Consider the following 24,105-nt stretch of genomic DNA (forward strand, 5'->3'; position numbering starts at 1 on the left):
TGTGAAGTTACTAATCATCTGCGGTTGCGTTATTCATTGACCTCTTGTTTCTTTATCTACTTAATTTCTCTATCACTTAAGGACAGGTTAAAATTTTTAGCTTTGCCATTTTCAAGCTGTATAACCTCAATTGAAAAATTGGGTAAAATAGTGTCTACTTTAGAGGGCTGTCATGAGGATTAAATCAAATAGCATAAATGGAAGAACTTGATTCATGCATACCAGTTACTACACTGTAGACCCTATGACTTTCCCTCTCAGTCGATGGGTCAAACTATCTCCAACATCAAGTAGCAAATTCTTCAGTTTTATTTCAATAATTATGCACTCTCTTTTCTGTCCTTTACCAGCTCTTCCTCATCACCATTGGAACATGTTCAATTTTTTGCTTCATTTTAAAAAAAAAACAATAGGCTGCCATCAGCTGCACTGTCCCAGCTCAGTTGCCCTTACTACCAGCAGGTCTCTCTCTTCTCTTCATGGCCAGTCATCCTGTAGAATGTAGCTCAACTTGGGCTTGTCTGTTCCCTCAGGAGTTGATTGAGATCATGCGTTTTTAGCAAAAATACCATAGAAGTGGTGTTGTACCTGTCTCAGAGCATTATATTAGAAATTTAGCACATGAAATTGATACATCTCTTTACTGGAAATGTTAATTTTGATCACTTGGTTAAGGCGGTAACTTCCAGATTCCTCCACTGTTGTATTATTTTTCCTTTTGTCTCTTATAAATGTGTTGCAGGGAGATATTTTTGAATCTATACAAATATTCCATTTCTCATCACACTTTTACCCAGTTATTTTACCAACCATTGATGATTCTTGTTTCCAAAAAGAATTTTTATGGTGGTTTTCTATCATTCTTTACTAGTAAGGTTATTAACTTGAGGTCTCCATTGTATACATATACCTGCATGCGTTTTACTCTGGAGAAGAGGTGCGGCATTTGTTAGGTTTTCCAGTGGTCTTTATTTTTTTTTTAACTTTTTTTTTTTTTTTAAGATTTTATCTATTTATTAATGAGAGACATACGGAGAGAACAGGCAGAGGAAGAAGCAGGCTCCATGCATAGAGCCGGACATGGGACTCCATCCCTGGACTCCAGGATCACGCCCTGGGCTGAAGGAGGTGCTAAACTGCTGAGCCACCCGGGCCACCCTCCAGTGGTCTTTAGATAGTATTATCATCTTTCATCTGCACTATTTTTTCCATTTTATGGTCACAGCACCTACCTCCATTAGAGTAGATGAAAGGAATTATTTATGTATTTAGCTTCCGTTTCTGATCTCTCACTATATAGCTTATTCCAAATGCCTCTGAAAAGATTCTTTATATAAACAAACCAAAATATATCTGAGTTAAATAGAAGTAGTGTTTGTTGTTGCCCTATGTTGTCTACACTTTGTCTTCCCTGCCACACAGTTGGGAAACCATTAAATTTTGATATCTGTATTTCTAGTTTTATCTTAGAAAACATGTGTTTTCATCTTTATGAAGTTTTTAAAAGTCAAATACAGTATTTAGTCTGTTTTGTAACAAAGATTGATAGAACTTTTAAAGAATATTACCATAGGTTTTGATAACATTTATTTCTCTTGAATTATAATTATAAATTATATTTATTTCTCTTAATTATATTTATGTTTTCTTCTTATAAGTGATGCTTTCTTGCAGTAGATTCTTTTGAAAGAAAGCTTAATTGAGATGTTAGCTGAAACATGAATTTTTATAAGAAGTAGTTTACATTTTGATTTTTAATGTTTCAGAAACCATTTTTGTGGCTTTGTGTTTTACAAAATCTCAAAAATGAGATTCTAATTTTGGTTGTCTTTTTTTTTTTTTTTTTTTTTTTTTTAGGAAATACAGAGTCACTTATATCCATGCATTATTTTTAAAAGTGAAGCTACTTGGGGTACCTCAGTGGCTCAGTGTTTGAGCATCTGCTTTTTTGACTCAGGTCATGATTCCAGTGTCCTGGGATCAAGTCTCGCATCAGGCTTTCCATAGGGAGCCTGCTTCTCTCTGCCTATGTCTCTGCCTCTCTCTGTGTCTCTCATGAATAAATGAGTAAATAAAATCTTAAAAAAAACCAAAACCAAAAACTGAAGCTACTACCACAAGATGGCTAGTTTGGTAGAAAATAATTAAAATATATTTGAAAATGATAGATTTGAAGGATTATGCATACATTTCTTATTTTTAAAATGAGGTGATCATGTTAAGTCTAATGCAGTTTTCATAAAAATTTATAAATAAGCTAAATTCTAAAATATAGTGTAAAATTCAACATTTTATTGAAATGATATTTGATTAAACAATGTCTGTTTTCTTGTCTACACTTGGAAAGTCATTGTATTGCTATTTGAGAAATTTCTCTAGATATTAACTCTTTAAAAAAAAAAAGAAATAATCTTTATATCTTCCCATCAAACATCCAGATCATTTTGGGCTAACTACTGTGGAGAAAATTAAATTTTTTTTGAGAAAATTAAATTTTAAGCAAAAGGGTCAATATATATACAGATTTTTCTAGTAAAGCTATATGGTTATATATATGTTTAAGAGGAAGTCACAACCAGTCCATTGGTGCAAAAACACCACATATGAGTTAAGCTATTGCCAGGAAATGGTGTTGGATAGATACATAGATGCCATATTGTAAAGGACATATATATGCCAACTTGAGGAGCTTAGACTTAGGGGGAGTATCTGAGAGGTAAGGGGGTAGAATGGATGAGTTAAAGAAATATTAAGGAAGTTAAATCATCAGGACATGGTGATAAATTGAATGTAAGAGGTGAGATAGGAATCAAAGATCCTGCTATGGGTGAATGGTACTTCCATCTTAAATAGAAAGTACAGGAGGAAGAGCAAATTTAGAGGAAAGGATGATGTGTTCAGTGTTGTACAGCGGAGCCTGAGGTGTTTTGTGGAGTCTAAATTGAGACCATATGATGAGTCTGTGGTGGAGCTTGGCAGGGGGGCTCAAGATTAGGGAATCATCTGCATAAAGGTGGTTGGAACTTTATGATTAAATGAGATCACTCAGGCCAGACCTCGTAGAGTAAGAACTGTGAGCTAAAGATGTGATTCTTGCATTACCTACAGGGAATGGTCAGGCAGACAAAAGAGAAATGGTTTTTCTAAGAGAAGACAATACCATGGAGGCCGAAGAAGGAGACTTATGGAGAGAGTGAGAGCATAAGTTTAGCATGTTAATTCTCTGTCTGTTGTTGAATGAACAGGAGAAATGTCTTTGAGGTTTTCTTTTTTTTAACCATGTTTTCAAGGATTTTTGACCAAAAAAGTATTTTTTTTTTCGATTTTATTCAGGGTTTATCTATTAAAGAAATATTTTTTTTCACATCTTTAGTACTTTTTTGGTTGGTTTTCCTGTCTCTCACCGTTTGGGGTCTACTTTATTTCCTATTTTTTTTATTCTATTAAAAATTAAGTTTAATTTTTTAAACTTTATTTGGAAGACTTCTAGGACTATAGTTATAATAAGTCTGTTGTAAAACCTGACTCTTTTTCTGTTTTGGTAAGTTTATAATGTTGTCAGCATTGAACAGTACACAAACCCAAGTTCATTTTGATGGTGACTCTTGTTTCAATGATTCCCACCCCCACAAGTTCTCACCTAGCATATTTGATCCTCGCAAGAAGCTTGCGGGAGAGTCAGGGTGGACCATACGCTTCATTTATTTTTTCTAGTTAAGGGATCTGTTCTCTTGTTTAACTGTGGTGGATTCAGAAACAGCTACAAACAGCTACGGTTTTCTGTTTCACTGGGCAACTATCTAAAATATTGCAGCTGAAAGGAGCCTCAGAGATCCTTTCTTCCCATCCCTTCATGTTACAAATAGGGAAGCAGGCCTGAAGAATGAAAAATCACTTGCCTAAGATCATAGGGGCAGATACAACAAAACCAACATCTCCAAACTCAGCTTTCCTGGTGTCCTGGTCCCTCTAATAAGAACCACGAGTTTAATTTGCATTACACGAAAAATGAGACCATGCTCTGGCATTTTCAGTGTTCTCATATTGCTTTTGTTTCTTGGCAATAGTGTGCGGTCCGTGCAGCCACAGAAGGCAGAACCCTTATTTTGGAAGGCTTGGAAAAGGCGGAGAGGAATGTTCTACCCGTTTTGAACAACTTGCTGGAAAATAGGGAGATGCAGCTTGAAGATGGACGTTTCCTCATGTCTTCAGAGCGTTATGACAAGCTTCTCCAAGTAAGAAGAAAAATCCGGCTCCTTTATCCTGGCAGCTAAGCTGTGGGTGGTGCCATTTGTTGTAAGACATGATTGTATAGGAATGAGGAAAGTGTTCAGGTGGCTCATAGCTGTGGCAGGTTGCTGCACTTAGGTCATGAGTCTGCAGATCATATTAGAAGATCCCTCAGATTTTTACTTTTGGGGTTTTTTTGGCAATATAATAACTATTTGTTCCCAACCCCATCCCCTTTTAACGCTCTCTTCTCTTTCTCCCTCCTTTCCTATCTTCCTTTTCTGTCTCCCAAGAACCGTACTGAGAGTCTTAATGGCTTCTAGAAGCTCAGGGAAGACAAATGGGCAAAGTATAGTCTTGGCATCCAGAAGTTCAAACTCCAGTAGATATTGGCAGAAGTGAATAAGATATTTAACAGGTACTCTGACGGTCCAGGCTGCCTGTATCTGATGCTTGCATTGTTGTAAGACCCTTCTAACAACCCCCGATTCCATTCTGGCTCCCCCCATAACACTCTGTGATCTCTTTAAAACGTGGGAAAGATGAGATCAGACCTCTGTTCCTAACCCTCTCCTCAGTATAAAACCCAAAGTCTTCCAATGGAAAATAGGTCTTGTCTGATCTGAGCTCTTACTGCTCCTTTGGCCTTACCTCCTGCTGTCATTTTTTATTTCACTCCAGCTGATAGTGTGTTCTCTTTACTATACCTTAAATCTGCTGGGTAGGCATTCTAGTGCTTTGCAGAAGTCACTTGCTCTTCCAGAATGGTTTTCCCAGATACCTGCCTGGCTTACTTCTGTATTCCTTTAAATCTTTGCTCAAATGTTGTTATCAGTGAAGCCTGCTCTCACCTGCCTATTTGACATTTCAGGATCCCCTCTGCCCTCATGTTCCCTGACTCTGCTCTAGTTTTTCCTTCATCTTCTAATATCTCATAGGATTTATTTACTTGCTATGTTTTTAGTTTATTTGCTGCCTCCCTCTACTATGTTATAACTTTCAGTAGAGCAGGAGTTTTTTTTTCGCTGATGTTATCTCAAGCTCTTAGAGCAATGCCTGGCACTTGGGGTGCTCAAGAATTATTCGTTGAATGAATTAAAAAGTACAATAAGATCTTTAAATGCTGTGTTGCAAGTTGATATAAAGAGGGCCACAATAAGAGGGTGTGGGGCCCTTCAGAGGCTTTGGAGAAGGGTTTCATGTAATGTCACAAAAGGGCAAGTCTGCATTCTAGGACTTAGAGTCTCTCTGACACCTGTGCTGTAGAGGTACACATATGCTAATTTAACTGCCCCAAGGTGGTTACAAATTGGCAGAAGTGAATAAGATATTTAACAGGTACTCTGTTAAATACATGTTGGCACCAGAGGTTCTAACTGAACTGATGCTCCATGGCTGGCAGGACCAGAAATAGCTCTTTTTCATTCCCTCTGTGTGAGTTTGTTTTCTGAGAAACCTGTCTTGCTAACCTTCACCAGTCTGTTTCTTTACTGTTTAGAAGAGTCTCTAGATGGTGTCTTCACTGTGAGGCATAGCTGTCTTGTTTTGGATCTCTCTGAAGATGATATCATATGAATATAATTAGAAGAGGATAGTTGAGGATTTAATCAGTAATAAAAGTTAAATTCATTCATTCATATTGTTAGAGTTAATTTACTGAAATGAAAGACATGTTTATTATTCATTTATTTAAATTTTTTAGATTTTAACTAATATTTTATAAGTAATATGAATAAATATGAGAATAGTCATTTATATTATTTTTAAAGTAGGTAGATGCTAGGCAGAACATTTTCTCTTTAGATACTTTCTAATTAAAAGAGAACTGTTATTTGCCCCTATAGCTATTTGTCATTTTTAGTAAATGATTTGGAAAAGAATATTCAGATATGGGACCTTTTATTCTTAAGTATAGCAGTTACTTCACAATGAGAAGTGTGATATATTCTTTATTTGTGTTAGAATTTTGTGCAAAGTTATTGAACATATTGCTTTGGACAAAAGTTTGAGATACAGGGTGCAGAGGGTTTTAGTATATACAAGGAGTGCTTGTTACTGAGAAGGATATAGTACATTGTCTTTTCCCAATGTAAATATCAGTATAAATACTTAATTTTCATTGATAAATGTCATTTCTATATTTAAAGAATCTGTCTCATAAAAATCTCGTAGAATATGAAGGCAAGATCCTTCACAAAAAACCACCACCCTAAGACAATTTCTGTGATAAAAAGATTTCAACACCATCATTTAAGTTTCATCTATTTCTAGCATACTAAATCTGAATACCTCAAAATTTTAATGATTTCATAGAGGCAATTGTAGTAGAATTTTGTTATTATGGAAATAGATACATTCCACTTGTATAAATTTTATTTATATCATGATTGTTTTTTTGGGTAAGTGGAAAATAAAAATATTCAGCTCTCTGAGGATTGTTATGGTTTGATTCTTTTGGTTGTTTCTCAGCAGGGTTAGATCCTGACTCTTGTTTTCTAGTGCATGCGACATAGCATCACTGTTAGCCTTGTTACTTCAAGTAGGGTCATAATGTTGGCTATGCTTAAAATAATTGTTCATTATGTTTTTAAATTATTTCATGCAATCAACAGAGATTTGTCCTGTTATGTTTAAGAGATAAGTCCTCTCAAGAGCTTGGATCCAGCATGGGGTAGTAATGAACAGAAGTCAGTGCACACATGTATGATAAAAGCTTGCATACGATGCAGTGGAGGGTACAAAAATGGTTCTAATGGAGGGAGGGTCCAATTTAGCGATAATGTTGTTTGTGCTAAGCTTTAAATGATACCTGTGTTTATGCTGTGCAAAGTGAAAAGGATGTTTCAAGCAAGTGGAGCAGTGTTGGTGAAGCAGCATGTATCTGGAGAGCCACAGTTGTGAGATGGGGCTGGAGCACAGGGCCAGGAAGGCAGGCTGAGGGGTGGGTGTGTAGTAGTTGCTGAGACTGAGAGAATCAGACATGAATTGAGCCAGGAAAAGTGTTGAGTGTCATGTGAAGAGTTTCTACACTGTCAAATGGGCTGCACCCCCTGAAGACAGGCTGAAAGCTGAGGGTATGCACATTCATATAAGCTTTGTAAGCTGTATAGCTGAGGACAGTGAAGAGCCATTGATAGGGTCAGGCAGAGAGAGAAGGGATGCCATCTAACAGGGGCCTCCTTTGGACCAGTTACTTCCACATACACTCTCAGTTTTAGTTTTCCTAATAGCCACTGTAATGTTGGTGATATTGTTCCCATTTTATTGATGACAAAGCTGAGGGTCAGAGGATATAATAACATGCTCTTGGTCACTTCATTAGAATTTACTCCAAATGCTAGAACCAGGAATTGTAACGCAAAACCCTGTATCGTTTCCAGTCTCAACTCCACCATATCATTGCAGGACCATGAGCAAGTTATAGAATTCCTTTGAATGTCAGGTTGTTCATCCTTAAAAAGGAATTAAATGTTCATTTACATTCTGGTAAATTTAAATGAACAAAATTCATCAAAAATACTTACCACATGGTGACTTTTCAATACCTGTTAGTTGTTACTATTAATATACCTTGGCAGATATAGACCTATAACCCTGGTTGTCTATTTGAGGTCCATGGGCAGTCTCTGCTCTACCAGTGAGTGGTCAATGCTTCTAGGACTACCTTTTTACATCCTCTGGTCTGAATCAGTATATTTTTCCTTACCCTCCCCACTCAGTTTCTCTGTGTTAATGACTCAAGCTTAGAGATCTGACCTACATTCCCTTTGTTCCTTGATGTATTAGCTGCTTCTCTGTTCAACACTAGTCTTCATGTTGTGAGCCTTCCCTGGCACTGTGATCCTGATTTCACTTTGCTCCCTTCCTTGACAGTTTGGTTTTGAGGTGGTTCTCCAATTTACTCAGCAATCAGGGCCTAAAGTCCTTAGCCTGGCAGCTCTTGCAGTTGTAATCTGCATCATTTATGCTGTAAGTTTTGATCTCTTTCTTTCAGGATCATACCAAAACAGAGTTGGATGCTTGGAAGATTGTTCGGGTTAGTGAAAACTTCCGAGTCATTGCCTTGGGCTTGCCGGTGCCTAAGTACTCTGGGAATCCATTAGATCCCCCTCTCCGTTCTCGATTTCAGGCCAGAGATATTTATTATCTGCCCTTTAAGGTATGTATGAACAAGGATCACTTATTTTTAAAGTACCTTTTCTATTTATATTTGTTTACTTTTATAAAAATGTTACTGTGTTTGTATGTCCCTTTCCTTAGTTAATGGAGAGAAAAAGATATAAGGTAAAGAAAATCTCCAGAAACTAGGAAGAAAAAATATTGTGGTGTTATTTATCTGATGGATTAAAAAGTATCAAGAAATTATTTTTTTTTGCTATTACTAGTGTCCATTCAAAGTTTGAAATGTTTCTATAAAATTTTGCATTTAGTCTGTTACATTCCTTATTGATTTGATGTTTTTGTGTTATTTTAGGACCAACTTAAACTGTTATATTCAGTTGGAGCCAGTGTCTCTGCTGAGAAGTAAGTATTTCAGTTACACACATATCCAGACACACACATACACACACAGACTCTTAAAAATATCTGGACACTTAACATTGAATTCGTTTGTTTTGCACGTTGATTGACTGATTAATTCATCCATTCAACAACTGTTCTTTGGAGAATTTTTCAGTAGCCGTGGTAAGTACCAATGATAAGGTTAATAAGACATGATTCTTGAAGCCAAGAAACAAGACTTAGTGGAGTTTAAAGATATGGAAATGTATTCATTTAATATTGTATAGTAAGCGTCTTAATTTCAAAAAGACATTGGCATTTGAGATGGGTTCTAAAGAATGAGTATGCTTTTGCCAGATAAAGAATGGAAGTAAGGAATTCTAAGAAGTTATTTTTAAAACATGGGATATGAGAGTGCATGCCTTGTTCTTGAGGCTATAAAAAGCTCCTGGTGGCTGGGATTCAGGTTTGGATGAGGAAGGGTGGGAGGGGAGGTTGGCAGGATAAATTTGGGCCAGGTTGTGAAAAACCTCACACATTGTCATATTTAAGAAATCTGTCTGGGGGCACCTGGATGGCTCAGTGGTTAAGCATCTGCCTTCAGCTCAAGTCATGATCTTGGGGTCCTGGGATCAAGCCCCCAAGATCAAGCCCTGCATTGGGCTCCCTGCTCAGCAGGGTGCTTCTCCCTCTCTCCCTTTGCCTCTGCTCCCACTTCTGCTTTTTCTCTCTTTCTTTCTCTCAAATAAATAAACAAAAATAATCTTTTAAATAAGAAATATACCTGTGTATCTAATCAGCTTCTGAATTTTAAATGGAATATTATAACATGAAGCTGTTGTTTCTTGAGAATTTAATAGTTAGTGTCATCTTTTAGATTAAATTGGCTCAGCCATTTTACATTTTAAAAATAAACACATTTTATATATTAAAACTATTAGAATAACATTTAACATCACTTTATTTTTTCCCCTAGAATTTCTCAGCTCCTGTCCTTTGCCACCACTCTTTGTTCCCAAGAATCTTCTACTCTTGGACTTCCAGATTTTCCTTTAGATAGTTTACCAGCTGCAGTTCAAATCCTGGTATGTATAAAATATATTAATGACTTGTATACCCAAATGTGGTGAAGAATATTTAAAAGTTAATCCTTGGGGATTAATCACTTCAGTTTGCCATGTCATATTCTTCTATAAATATTATAAGACCTGCAATTAATTGGCTGTAGCGCAGTAAACTGGACAGAGACCAGCAACATGCCCTGAGCCCTTAAAGAGCTTCCAGCCTTGGAGGAGGGAAGGTAGACAGCAACTCAGCTAAAAGTTCCACAGGGGGAAGGAGGACTCCACCTGAAGAGGCATGAAGAGCTTGCAGAGGCATATTGTAGTCTAAGCTGTGCCTCATACTTGCTCCTACGTGAGGCAGGGAACTGGTACTTTCACCCTCAGGAACCAGGAGTCATTACTCAGTGGTCATTGCAAGGGACACAAATTTCCAGGCGCTAGCTGCTCTCGGCCTGTAGCAAAGCTGGCTTCAGGAGTTCAAGAGCAGTCTTCTTTAAAAGCCCTGCAGCTGTTGGCTGTTGAAAGGGAAAGGTGAGAGATTCAGAAAGGATAAAAACAGATCTGAGATGTTTGGTGGAGCATTAACATTGTCCACTACAGTTTACCAGAGGTCATGAGAGCTGTGTCAGGAACGGTGGAAGTGCCCTCCATGCAGGAGGCACAGCACTTACAAAGGTGTTGAATCACAAAAGGACTTGGTATGTTTGAAGAATGCTGAGTTGTATTACTAGAGCAAGTGTGTATGGTGAAGAGAGAGAGGTTAGAACTTTATTGTCAAGTGTTTGGCATGGTGAGTGCAGCTTCTGGATTTTATGGGGTGAAAGAAGTGGCCCATGAGATATTAAGTAGATGAAGTGTATAGTAATCAGATATATGTTGGAGGATGATACCTCTGCTGGCAGGGAGGAGGGATGGGGAGAGCATGGTGCCATAAGGAGCAAACAGGAGAGATTCTGCTAAGGAGAGCATCATCCCAGGTAGTAAGAATACTACCAGGACAAGACATTTATTTTTAAACTGTTGTTGCTATTCATTTATGTCTCCTGAGACTGAGTTAGGTTTCACAGGTATTGTTTACCCTGTTCTATGTATTTAGAACAGCTTCCCTCTTCCTGTTTAGCATGTCTTTCACTTTTCCTTCTTTTTGTTTTTGCTTGGAACTTTTTATTTTTACAATTCTCAAATCTAAAAAGAAAAAAAAAAGTTCACAGATAGTAAAATGAACATCCGCAGTGCCTTCAACTAGAATCACCAATTTTTAGCATATTGCCACATTTGAATGCTTTCTCTTTTTTTCTGAACCATTTAAAAGTAAATTGTGGTCAGTATTCTTATAAACTTCAGTGTGCAACTTGTAAGAATTCTGTAGAATGTTCTTCTCATAACCAGAACTGTTAATCATACCCCTCATCATGTTAATAGTAATTCTACAATATCATCTAATAGACAACCTATACTGAAATTTCTCTAATTGTCCTTGTTAATAGACTTCTGAAAGTAGAGTGAACAGAATTGGGAAGACAGTTTGATTTGGAAGAAAGTTTTTAGAGTTACAAGTACTTCTAACTTACAGTTATAACTGTGAAGCTAAGTACATGTGAATGAGACTAACTCAGATTTGGAATAAAAGTGAAGGAGAAGCTACTTTGGGGTGAGTAGGGTAGGGAAATGTGTTCAGACTTCTAGTTTCAGATATGCTGAATGGGAGTCAATGGAAAATCTAGAGTCACATCTGGGCAATTGAGAGTTCAAGTCTAGAGCTCAGGAAAGAGGTCAGGATCAGAGGCAGAGACATGGGAGCCATTAACAGATAGATGGCAGCTGAAAGGTGGGAGTGGGTGAGCTTACCCAGGGAAAGGGTGTGGAACAGGAAGAGAAGAGGAAGTAATGAGTATTTACTTGTGTAGTCTTCTAGAAAACATGAGAAACTTGTTGGTTATTGTTTATAGGGAATTTCAATGTCTTATATGTATTTCAGATCAATTTTCTGTGATTATTTTAGATATTCCTCATTCCTATGCATTTTTGCTCCTAAATAGGATTCTTTTCCTATGATGTCAATCAAACATGCAATCCAGTGGCTTTACCCGTACACTATTTTACTGGGACATGAAGGGAAGATGGCTGTGGAAGGTGTTTTAAAAGTAAGTGTCTTATATTTTAACTAACTTGAATTTAAATTTAAAAAAATGCGTATCTGTTTCACTTTCCTTTCCTTTTCCACTGTCTCTTCTCCTCCCTTCTTTTCCCTTCTTCTCATTTCTCCCTTTTATCCCATACTACTTTTCACTTTCCATCTTTTTTCCTTTCCTTTGCCTTCCCTTGCTTTTCCCTCTCTTTTTTCCAGGCATGAAGGCATGGGAATGGCAGTGATAGGGAAACAAGTACAGAAGTAGTTGGTGTGGCTGGGACATTAGCTACATTTAACAAATAAGTAAATCAGTTGAGCGAGTGAATATATTGAGGATTATAAGAGCTGTGTTTCTTACCGTTGAAATTAGAATTTATAAATATAGAAAGGAAGAGGGGAAGAAAGACTCCTGAGGTGTTAAATTGGAATTGGAGGAATTAGAATGAACTCCTCTTTTTTTCAATATACCTAAACAGAGTAATAAATACAATGTATTTGTGAATACAGACACATATTTTTTAGCTCTGTCCTCTAAGAACGCCTAAAATCTGACACTCCAGTGGCAATGATCATGCCAAGTGCTGAGACCTCGGTTTCTAAATACCATGCTTCCTAAAAGGAATCAGGACTCCTAGGACGTAGAGCTGGTTCAAGGCTTAGCACAGAGAAAGTACAAAATGAAATGAACCTGGATCGTCTTACTGTACCAGAAAGTAAGGAAATGTTTCACAAATGATGTTGATATGCCAAAGTGACAGAGGAGCCAGCTTGAAGTGCCTTCTGTTGGCTAAAATGGAGGACAAGTTTAGCCTCAAAATAAACAATGGTAACAACTAATTATAAACCATCGAACAAAATAGGAGTCCCAAAATTCATATTGATCTAAGTGAATAAATAAATATAAGAGGGAGAAGAAAAATTTCTTGAATGAATGCAAAAGGAATTATATAAACAGAAAACCACCATTTGGCAAACCACCAGTGGTAGCTGATTTAGGCAGGAGTCATCAAAGATTTTTTTTTTTTTTCATCAAAGATTTTAAAGCTGGTGAGTGGATGTTCTATGAAGAATAGGATATTGGGGCACCTGAGTGGTGCAGTCAGTTAAGCATCCAACTCTTGATTTCAGCTCAGGCAATAATCTTAGGGTTGTGAGATTGAGCCCCTCATCGTACTCCACACTCAGGGGGCCTCTGCTTGAGATTCTCTCTCTCTCCCCCCACTAATGTTCTCTCTCTTTCTTATAAATAAATAAATAAATATCATTAAAAAAAGAATAGGATGTTGATGTAATATAAGAATATCTCTTACCAAAATACTCAGTTGATTACAAAAGAAGAAAATGATCCTTTTATGGTAAACAGCAACTTGACCAGGTGGAACAAACTGACATTGTGTCCCTCCTGAGTGTTGAGCTGAGAAGAGTTCAGCCTCATTTCAGGGACATTCTGGGTAAAGATTCATCTTATGAGTTTGGCCGTGAGAAAGTATGGTATAGACCTAGGTTGAGGGCCATCTTACCTAATGAAAGGCCTGTATTCTTCAGAATTCTCCAGTCCATAAAAGACAAAAAAGCTAAAGAACTACTTCAGATTGAAAGAGACTAAAGAGATATGACAGCTAGATGCAACATGTGCCCTGCATTGGATTCTGGACCAGATAGGACAAAGTGACGTTGTTGGCATAGTTGGTTAAACTTGAATACAGTCTGTGGATTGGATAGCAGTGTTCTATTAAAATGATTTCCTGATCTGAAGCTTATGTGGTGATTATGTTGTCCCGAGTGCTTATTTTAGGAAATATGAACTAGAATGTTTAGGGGCGATGAGGCATCATATCTGCAGCTTGCTCCTCAATGGTTCAGAAAAATACCAATGATAATGGGTTTGGAGGTGCTGCTGGAGGGAGGAAGGAGGGAATAAATGTGCTACAATGGTAATCATTGAGAAATCTGAGTGAAGGCAAAAGAGACATTCTTTGAACAACTGTGTCCTGCAACTTTCCTGTAACTTTGAAGTTATTTCAAGATAAAACATTTTATACAAGAGTTTTTTTTTTTTTTAATTTTTTATTTATTTATGATAGTCACAGAGAGAGAGAGAGAGGCAGAGACACAGGCAGAGGGAGAAGCAGGCTCCATGCACCGGGAGCCTGATGTGGGATTCGATCCCGGGTCTCCAGGATCACGCCCTGGTCCAAAGGCAGGCGCCAAACCGCTGCGCCACCCAGGGATCCCAAGATAAAACATTTCATAAAGTGAATGTTCACTACACCTTGTTTCAAAATAAATAAATTTAAAAAACAAATATAACTATATGACACTAAGGTAAAATTTATCTGCCTATAACTTAAATTATTAACTTGAAAAGTGAGTCCTTTATATTAAACTATTGAAATTGTTATACACCTATTATTTAAACTAATGAAACTCTTATTTTTTATCATATGTGGTTCATAATATATGGAGCATGATTTTCTTTCAAAATATGCATGGCATAGTTTCCTCATTGTATAGTTTAATGGTAGTGTTTTCTAAAGGACCAGTCATAATTTATAACAATATATTTAGACATGTTGACTCTTGGCAGAGATTTATTGACTTACCCAAATTAATTCCTTTTTATGAAAGATAGTTTTTGTTTTTCTTTGCACTTTGGATTAAGGAACAGATTTCTAAGCAGTAGGTAGAATGTGAACACACTAAGCTGTTGCCTGTATGTATAGGCCCTTCATTTTCTGGAGGCCAAGATTTTACCACCTTAAGCAAATGGAGTAGTATTTGTTTCTTCCCTATCCCAAAATCTACAAAGGGAATACAGAAAAAAAAAGTATTCTCTATGTAGCTAGTGATAGTGAGAAATCAGAAGTAGATTCTAGGTACTTTAGTAAGTTTTTTAAAACTAATAAAAAGCTCTTCCTTATAGATGCTAAGAAGTATATTTGGGGAAAGAATCTAAATTAGCATAATGAAGAAAGGGAAAAATATAGTTTACTTTAAGTTGTATTCTAGGCACTGAAAAAACTAGAATTCATCTTTGATTTAACCAACATCTGAACTAAGTTGACATTGAAATAGAGCATGTAGTGTTTAAGAAAGAGGCTGTGATTCCAGATGTGCTCCCTGGATGCCCATCAGCACAGTGCTCAGTGCCTGAGGAACAAGGGTAAATAGTCAGGGATGAAGAAAATGTCATGGCAAAGTCTGATAAAATGAAGCAATGTGGACTCTTTTGTGATACAACTGAGAGAAGATATTCAGTGCCTAGAAAATTCAGTTATAAACAAAGGTATTTATTTTTATAAGGAAGCCACTTTGATGTGTTTCTGATCTCTGATTTCAAAACTAGTTACACGAATTAGATTTCCAGTGAAGATGGTGGAGTAGGAAAATGCTAAGGGCATTTTGTCCCATGGATACAACTAGATAACACCCACATCAGTGTAAATAACCCAGAAAACAACCTAAAGATTGGCAGAGCAGACTCTCGACAGCTAAATACGGGGAAGAGGCCACATCAAAGTGGGTAGGAAAGGTGGAGATGTGATCAGGAGGTAAATGTACCTGGGGAACTGTCTGTGGGTGGGAGGGACACACTGGACTCAGGGGGAAAGTACAGGCTCTTAATACCAGGTCCCCCAGGTATGGAGACCTGGACTGGAAAGATGCATCTCTGTAACATTTGGCTTTGAAAACCAGAGTTGCTGAATTTTGTGAGTTCTTACAATTAGTGGGGCTTAACACCTGGCACTTTGAAAATCTATGGGCTGGGCTCTGGGAGGCTAATAGCAGTCTGAGACCCACCCTTAAAAAGATAGCATAACAGTTGAAATACAACATAGAAATAGCAGTTTGAAAAATACTGAGGTAAATGGGAGGAAGATTTGGTTACTAATTTCAGAGCATGTGGTGGAGAAACAGGGATCCTTGGGAGACTTCTCCAAGACAAAAATGCTGGCAGGTACCATTTCTCTCCCCATCCCTCAGATGGACTACATGGACTAGTGTACATGGACTAATAGTGGACTACATGAACTAGTGTAGCACTAACACAACCTACCTAACTTGCTAACAGTGTGCCCTGCCCCTGCATTCTTTGGACACACCCCCTCCTATACATCATGACCAGAGCACACCCAAAGTGATGCCATAAACCTGGCAGTGTGCAAACAGCTCCAACAGGTATGAGCACCTTGACAAAGTGACTCTTGCCCTGGACTGGCCCAGGGTGGCCCCAGATTGGTCTACTTACAACACAGAGATCAAACCCTGTCCACAACAGGGAAGGAGAGCTGTTGCAAATGACTGGATTGAAGGCAGAAGTGGCTCAGCCATAACAGTAGAATGCATGTAAGACACATGGAAGACACCCCTGAAGTGCCAGGTTCTGGTGAACAGGGGACTTTGCATTACAGAGCACTGTAGAACCTCCTCTTCTAAGGCCACTACTTTCAAGACCTGGAGATGTAGCTGACTGTCCTGACACACGGAAATAGATACAGGAGTTAGACAAAATGAGACAGAGGAATATTTCCCAAGTGAAAGAAAAGGACAAATTCACAGCAAAAGAGGTAAAATTAAAATAAGTAATATGCTTGGTGGAGATTTAAAGTAATGGTCATAAAGATACTCACTGGACTTGAGAAAACAGTGGAGGACCTCAGCGAGACCCTTACCAAAGGGATAGAAAACAAAAGAGAACCAATCAGAGATAAAGAACTCAATAACTGAAATTAAAAATACATTAGGTGAATGGGACATCTGGGTGGCTAAAGGGTTGAGCATCCGCCTTGGCTCAGGTCATGATCCTGGGGTCCTGGGATTGAATCCTGCATCAGGCTCCCTGTAGGGAGCCTGCTTCTCCCTCTGCCTATGTCTCTGCCTCTCTCCTCTGTGTCTCTCATGAATAAATAAGTAAAATCTTTGAAAAAAATAAATAAAACCACATTAGATGGAATAAATAATAGATTGGAGGAAACAGAAGAACATAGCTGCAGCTTGGAGGGCAGAATAATGGAAGGCAATCAAATGGAACAGGAGAGAGAAAAAAGTAATAGAAAATGAAAATAGACTTAGGGAACTCAGCAACACCATCAGGCATAATAACACTTGCATTGTAGGGATCCCAGAAAGAGAAGAGACAGAAAAGGGGGCAGAAAGTATATTTAAAGAGATAATAGCTGAAAACTTCTTGATCTGGGAAGAAAACAGAAACCTAGATCCAGGAGGCACAGAGAGCCCCCAGCAATATATTTAAAAAATTATCCACCACTATCAAGTGGGATTTATTCCTGGGATGCAAGGATGATTCAATATTCACAAATCAATCAATGTGATACATCATATCAATAAGAGAAAGAATAAAAAGCATATGATGATTTCAATAGAGAAAAAGTGTTTAACAAAGTACAAATCTGTTCATAATAAAAACCCTTAACAAACTGGGTTTAGAGGAAATATACCTGAATATAATAAGACTGTATATGAAAAACCCGTAGCTAACATCATGGTGAAAAATGGAGAACTTTTCTTCTAATATCAGGAACATGACAAGGATGTCCACTTTTGCCACTTTTATTCAGCATAGTACTGGAAGACCTAGCCACAGCAATCAGACAACTAAAAGAAGCAAAAGGCATTCATATTGGTAAGGAAGAAGTAAAACTTTCATTATTTGCAGATGACATGATATTATATAGAGAAAATCCTAAAGGCTCCACCAAAAAACTGCTAGAACTGATGAATGAATTCAGTAATAAGCTCACAGGATAGAAAATCAATATCCAGAAATCCTTTGTATATCTATATACTAATAATAAAGAAGCAGAAATAGAAATTAAGAGAATCCCATTTATAGTTGCACCCCAAATCCAAAAAACCTGTACTCTGAAAACCATAGAACATTAATGAAAGAAATTGAAGGTGACACAAAGAAATGGAAAACATTTTCCGTGTTCATGTGCTAGGAAAACAAATATTGTTAAAGTGTTCATACTACTCACAGTAATTTACAATTTAATGCAATTCCTATCACCATACCAACAGCATATTTCATGGATTAGAAAAAAAAAACCCTAAAATTTATATGGAATCATGAAAGACTCCAAATAGCCAAAGCAATCTTGAAAAAGAAGAAAAAAACTGAGATCACAATTCCAGATTTCAAGATATACTGCAAAGCCATTGTAATCAAAACAATATGGTACTGGCACAGAAATAGACACATAGATCGATAGAATAAAATAGAAAGCCCAGAAATAAACCCACAATTATATGATCAGTTAATCAACAAAAGAGGCAGTAGGCAATGGGAGAAAGATAGTCTCTTCAACAAATAGTGTTGGGAAAACTGGACAGCTACATGTGAAAGAATGAAACTGGATCACTTTCTTACATATATACAAAAATAAACTCAAAGTGGATTAAGGACTTAAATGTGAGATCTGAAACCATAAAAATCTTAGAAGAGAGCATAGGCAGTAATTTCTCTGACATCAGCCATAACAACATTTTTCTAGATATGTCTCTTGAGGCAAGGGAAACAAAAGCAAAAAATAAACTGTTGGGACCACATCAAAATAAAAAAGCTTTTGCAAAGCAAAGGAAACAATCAAGAAAACCAAAAGACAAACTACTTAATGGGGTAAGAAATTTGCAAATGATGTATTCAGTAAAGGGTTATTATCCAAGATGTATAAACAACTCAACATCAAAAAAACAAATAATCCAATTAAAAAATGAGCAGAAGACATGAACAGATACTTTGCAAAGACATACAGATGACCAACAGACATATGAAAAGATGTGCAGGGCAACCCTGGTGACGCAGCGGTTTGGCCCCACCTGCAGCCCAGGGCATGATCCTGGAGACCCGGGATCGAGTCCTGCATCAGGCTCCTTGCATGGAGCCTGCTTCTCTCTCTGCCTGTTTCTCTGCCTCTCTCTCTCTCTCTCTCTCTCATGAATACATAAATAAAATCTTAAAAAAAAAAAAGAAAGAAAAGATGTGCAGAATCACTCATCATCAGAAACGCAAATCAAGACCACAATGAGCTATCACCTCAGATCTGTAAACATGGCTAAAATCAGATACACAAGAACCACAAGTGTTGGTGAGGATGTGGAGAAAAAAGAACACTTGTACAGTGTTAATGGAAATGCAAACTCTTGCAGTGATATATACAATGGAATATTTATTATTCAGCCATAAAAGAGAATGAAATCTTGCCATGGGTGAAGCTAGAGAGTATAACGAGAGAAATAAGTCAGAGAAAGACAAATTCCATATGATTTCACTCATATGTGGAACTTAAGAAACAAAACAAATGAACAACTAAAAAAAAAAGACTAACCAAAAACCAGATTCTTAACTATAGGGAACAAACAGGTTATTAGAGGGGAGGTGAGTGGGGGGATGGTTAAAATAGGTGAAGGGGATCATGATGAGCAATGACTAATGTATGGAAGTGTTGAATCACTATATTGTACACTTGACACTAATATAACACTGTATGTAACTCTACTGGAATTAAAGGAAAAAAAACAATTAGTCATACAGATGAGTTAAAGAATACCTTTAAGGAGTTGAGTTTTCTAAAGAAAGTAGCTAGTATTGTTTCATTTTGTTTGGCCTTTATAATTAAGAGGAACATAGAAAAATGACTAAAGGTCCATATTACAAATAGTAAATAATTTAAATTTTATTTTAGACCCTAACAAAATGAAAACAGAATATTACTTGGATACGATTAGAAAAGTGATTATCTTTTCTTGCTTTAATTGTGTATAGAGCTAATTAAGGAACATACATAAAGGTGGATAGAGAGCTTAAATTCATTTGTCTGAACCTAAAGAACTTTCTTTTTGTGAGATCTTTACACACTGATACATACAACCAGATCAAAGTGTTAAATCACTCTTTTTAAAAATGGTAGCAGTCTATCTATTGGTATAATTTTTGTGATCTGTCCTGGCACAGTCCATGTGGCCCATTTGTTATTCTAATTTTCTCTGTTTTCTCAAGCTATTTTGTTCACAGGAACGAAATTTTATATATTCTTAAATAATTTTGAATTACCAGAGGTGAAGATTAAGGCAATGTTGTTGAGTTGGGGAAGGATATTGAATTAAGAATTAGAAATATTATTATATATTGTAAACCAAGAAGGTGCATATATAACTTTTCCTGGATAATCATTTTCTGACCTACATTGTCATAGAAATTAATGGATAATTGAATATGAATTAGATATTCATTTGGATTTTAGCATAACCACTTAGATAATTTTTAAGGAAAAATTATTACTCACTGAAAATATAGTTAGCTGAAATTCAGAACATCATTTTTTCCTAAACTATTAAAATGGCTAAAAGGAATCTGAGAGAAATCTCAGACGGTACTCACTGTATGATGTTGATGCTCTAAAAACATGTTTCTATATACATAAAATCACTCCTAACTTTTAGTTAAGGATATCTTAAAGAAAATACTCTCTCTGTGAATCTGCTCTACTTTGAGGTGGTATGCTTTTGTTGCAGTGTATTAACAAGTATATTTGGTCTTCTAGTACCTTCTAGTACTGTGTTTTGGCTCTCAGTCCTTTTTAGGTAGGACCAAGTGTGTCTGTCTCATAGACTTGAAAACATATATATGGATCTGGAGCTCTTTTGATATTAAAGATAAATACTTGGGAGTCAGTAATGTATGGGTATTAGTTGAATTGATCACATGGGTGAAAAAAACCGAAGAGTTGCATATATGATGAGAAGAAATACTATCTAAAGACTAAACACTGGTAGAGACAACATTTAAGAATTGGACAGTGTGCGGAGAACCTTCAAATGAGGCAGAGGAAGAGTAGTCAGCATACAGATGGTTTGTAGTCTGAAACTGGATGAGATTATTTAAACAGTGAATATAGAAAATATGAAATATCTACCCTTGAGGTACCCTGTGTACACTGCTCAGTTAAGGGAAAAGAACCCACTGGAAAGACTGAGAAGGAGGGAACAGTAAAATAGGAGGAAAACTAATTTATTTAGTTTTATTTATTTATTTTAGTTTGGCAAATAGAATATTATTGGTGAACTTACCAGAAATAATGCTAGTGGAGTGGTGGGAATGCAAGCCAAAAAATCAGTGGGCTGGATGGTAAATCAGAGATAAGGAAATGGAAACAGTAATTATATACTACCTTTAAAAATGGGGAAAAGTGAAAAGATGGTGGGTCACTCAAGGATTATATAGAATCAAGAAATGGCTTTTCGTTTGTTTCTTGAAATGGGAAGACAAACATCTTCATAGGAAGAAAGGATATAATCTGTGGAATACATGGAAAATATTTATGGAAATATGATCTGGGAAAGGCAGGAAAGGACATTTTCAGAGCACCATTGTGCCTTGGTTTGGAATAATGGAAGAACATATTTTTCTACCCAGCATCTGGAATGAAGGAGTTACCATTAACTGAGATGGAGAAAGCAGACTTATAGTGGCTTTCCACTTGCTCATAATTAAAGCAAAAGTCTTTTCTACTGAGATGGTGGGAAAAGAAGTGAGGATTGTTGAAAATAGAGATGGTTTTGAGGATTAAAGGGAAAGAATTTCATTTATTTGTTCATATAACAAACCTTTATTGACCATTGACTATGCCCCATGTGTGATTCTAGGTTCTGGAGGTTTTGAGTGAACCCAATAGATATATTTTTATTTTGTCAGTGGAGTTTATATTCTAGCAAAGAATGGAGGGGTATGTGCCTGAAGGCTCTGTTGTGGTTGGAGAAGGCAGCTAGATGACCTATTGACACAGGAATGAATTGGTTCAGATGATCCTAAGGGAGAGTAGTATTGGTTTGTGTTAGTTGCTGATTGGCTTTGGGAAGGAGCCCAGCACAGACTGGGGGCTACATACTTTTTTGGTAGTATGGAGAATTTCTTTTCTAGTGCTCCACATCCTAGAAAAAGATATAAAGAAAATGAATAGTTTGGAGGGACAGGATTAGGACTTGGGAAGGTGAGCATGGAGGCCTTACAGACCAACATGTAATTAACAGTCCCTTTCATTATATTATATTTTATGGTTCAAATAATGTAATCCCAAAGAAAGTGTATAAAAAAATACATTAGTATTGTTTGTTTAAATGACATGCCAGAATAAATAGGAGCAACTCATTAATGTAAAATGGTAAAGTAAATGAACTTTGGTTTATTTGATTTTCTATTTCTTGCTAACATGTAGTCTGTGAGAATAATATATGTATTTTACTCCTCAATTACCTTTTTGGTTAATAGTCCTTTAAATTTCCTATGCCAGCAGGTGATAATTCATCTTGCAACTTGAGTTCTTTTCCTATCTTAGGGTATTCCAGCCTACTATTTTAATTCTACTGAAATATTTTAGCTTGAATTATTTATAAGGACATAACCAGTTATAGCAAGTGGTTCAAGGCATTAGTGTTCATTTCTGGAATAGAAGTTCCCTGCAATCAATGCTATGTCAAGTTAGGCTGACGTTATGGTAGGCGGGTATACCTTTAAGCTAATATATTTGTTTTCCTAGAATTTAACGGCTCTAGGTTCTAAATTCTAATGAATTTACTTGGCTAAGGCCTTACTCTTTTCCTATTAAACTTCCCTTAAAATACAGTATAGCATTTTTTTTGCATGAAATTAAAGTGTCAATAATTGTTATTTGTCTACTACATGGAAGTAACTCCTACCAAATTATGCAATACTATGGGAATTTGCATGTATAAAATGCATAATATATAAGACTTATATTTTTGAATAATAGTAGCACAAATAGACAATTTTTCTTAGGTTAAAGTAATAAGTGATTGTCTTAAGTACTTCTGACTTCTGGAGTTGTGTCATTCTGTCGGATAAGCAGTGATCTATTCTTGCATTGAGGTTCAGTTCTTTCATTATAGTGATAATGTTCTAAAACTATAGTAGTATTTTGGGGGAATAATTTCTTCCTATTTGATACTAAAAATGAATTGAGCTTTTCATCTTGAACATGCTGCTATCCAAGGGCATAGGATTTAATTAATTTTTAATTAGTATTCTCATTTTTCATATACTTGTTTGTATTCTTGTGTGCATTTTTAAAAAATATAACCAGCTGATATGAGGACTGTAACCAAGTGTTAGAACATTGATAACTGATCCACATGGAGAAAGAATCAATGGTCTTGGTCTTTTACAACCAGTTTGATAAATACTGAGAACATACACCGTAGAAGGCACGGTGACCATGAGTGATACTCTGGAAGACTGTTAGAATTTATTGTAATCAGTTAGGCTAACCACATAAGCAAACAGCAGAGTGGTGTTCAGGAAGTTCTGGTTTCATTAATTTTAGGCAACATTAACGTCAGTTGATTTAAGAAATCAACCAAAATAGGTCTTATTTTACTTTGACATGTTGTCAGGAGTCTCATCGTCCTTTCCAGGAAACTGGAACCTTTGATTAACAAGAAGTGTAGGCTGCAAACTGCTAGCAGTTCTGGAATTCAGTGTCTCCATTTCCTGTCATTTAGTAAATTTTAGGGACTATTTGCATATTACCTTTACTAATTGGCTTAAAGAGAATGGCATTTGTAAAAACAGGAAAAAATACTCATTAATTTTTTACCTCTATTTTTATAATATAGAGTGAGTTTCAGTTCTAATTAAGATGGAATCTTCCGGATATCCAACATTAATACTATAATAAAAAGTAGGGATGCCTAGGTGGCTCAGTGGTTGAGCATCTGCCTTTGGCTCAGGTCCTGATCCAGGGTCTGGGAATCGAGTCCTTTATTGGGCTCCCTGTGAGGAACCCGCTTCTCGAACCTCTGCCTATGTTTCTGCTTCTCTCTGTGTGTCTCTCATGAATAAATAATATAATCTTAAAAAAAATAAATAAAATGTAAATTACATGATTTTCTTGTAATTTTGTAGCGCTTTGAACTCCAAGATTCAGATAGCTCTATGCTTCCTAAAGAGGTGGTGAGAGTGCAGAGGCTGGTGGAAAGCCCTGCCCCCCAAGCTGCGGTGACTGTCCGGATTGCAGAAAAAGAGGTGACCATTCAGGTAACAGATCAAGCTTTATACTTTCTAAGATGTGCTTTGTTCTGCGCATTTTTTATAACCTAAATTGGGTTTATCATCCTCTTATAAATCTTCTTTGGTTCTGT

The 24,105-nt window shown here is 36.6% G+C and overlaps 1 protein-coding gene across 4 annotated transcripts in view; it reads left to right on the forward strand.

Annotated features, from left to right (window-relative positions):
• The window catches only part of VWA8 (von Willebrand factor A domain containing 8), a 340,735-nt gene that overhangs the window by 56,318 nt on the left and 260,312 nt on the right, over positions 1-24,105 (forward strand). For all 4 annotated transcript variants that reach the window (XM_072760629.1, XM_072760627.1, XM_072760630.1 and 1 more), the window contains 6 exons: positions 4,068-4,235; positions 8,225-8,389; positions 8,705-8,754; positions 9,710-9,818; positions 11,837-11,941; positions 23,870-24,001. In XM_072760629.1, coding sequence (XP_072616730.1) covers positions 4,068-4,235; positions 8,225-8,389; positions 8,705-8,754; positions 9,710-9,818; positions 11,837-11,941; positions 23,870-24,001 — 729 coding nt within the window. The remainder of the gene's footprint in view (positions 1-4,067; positions 4,236-8,224; positions 8,390-8,704; positions 8,755-9,709; positions 9,819-11,836; positions 11,942-23,869; positions 24,002-24,105) is intronic.

Source organism: Vulpes vulpes, chromosome 6 (genome assembly GCF_048418805.1).
Source record: "Vulpes vulpes isolate BD-2025 chromosome 6, VulVul3, whole genome shotgun sequence".
NCBI classification, from domain to species: Eukaryota; Metazoa; Chordata; class Mammalia; order Carnivora; family Canidae; genus Vulpes; species Vulpes vulpes.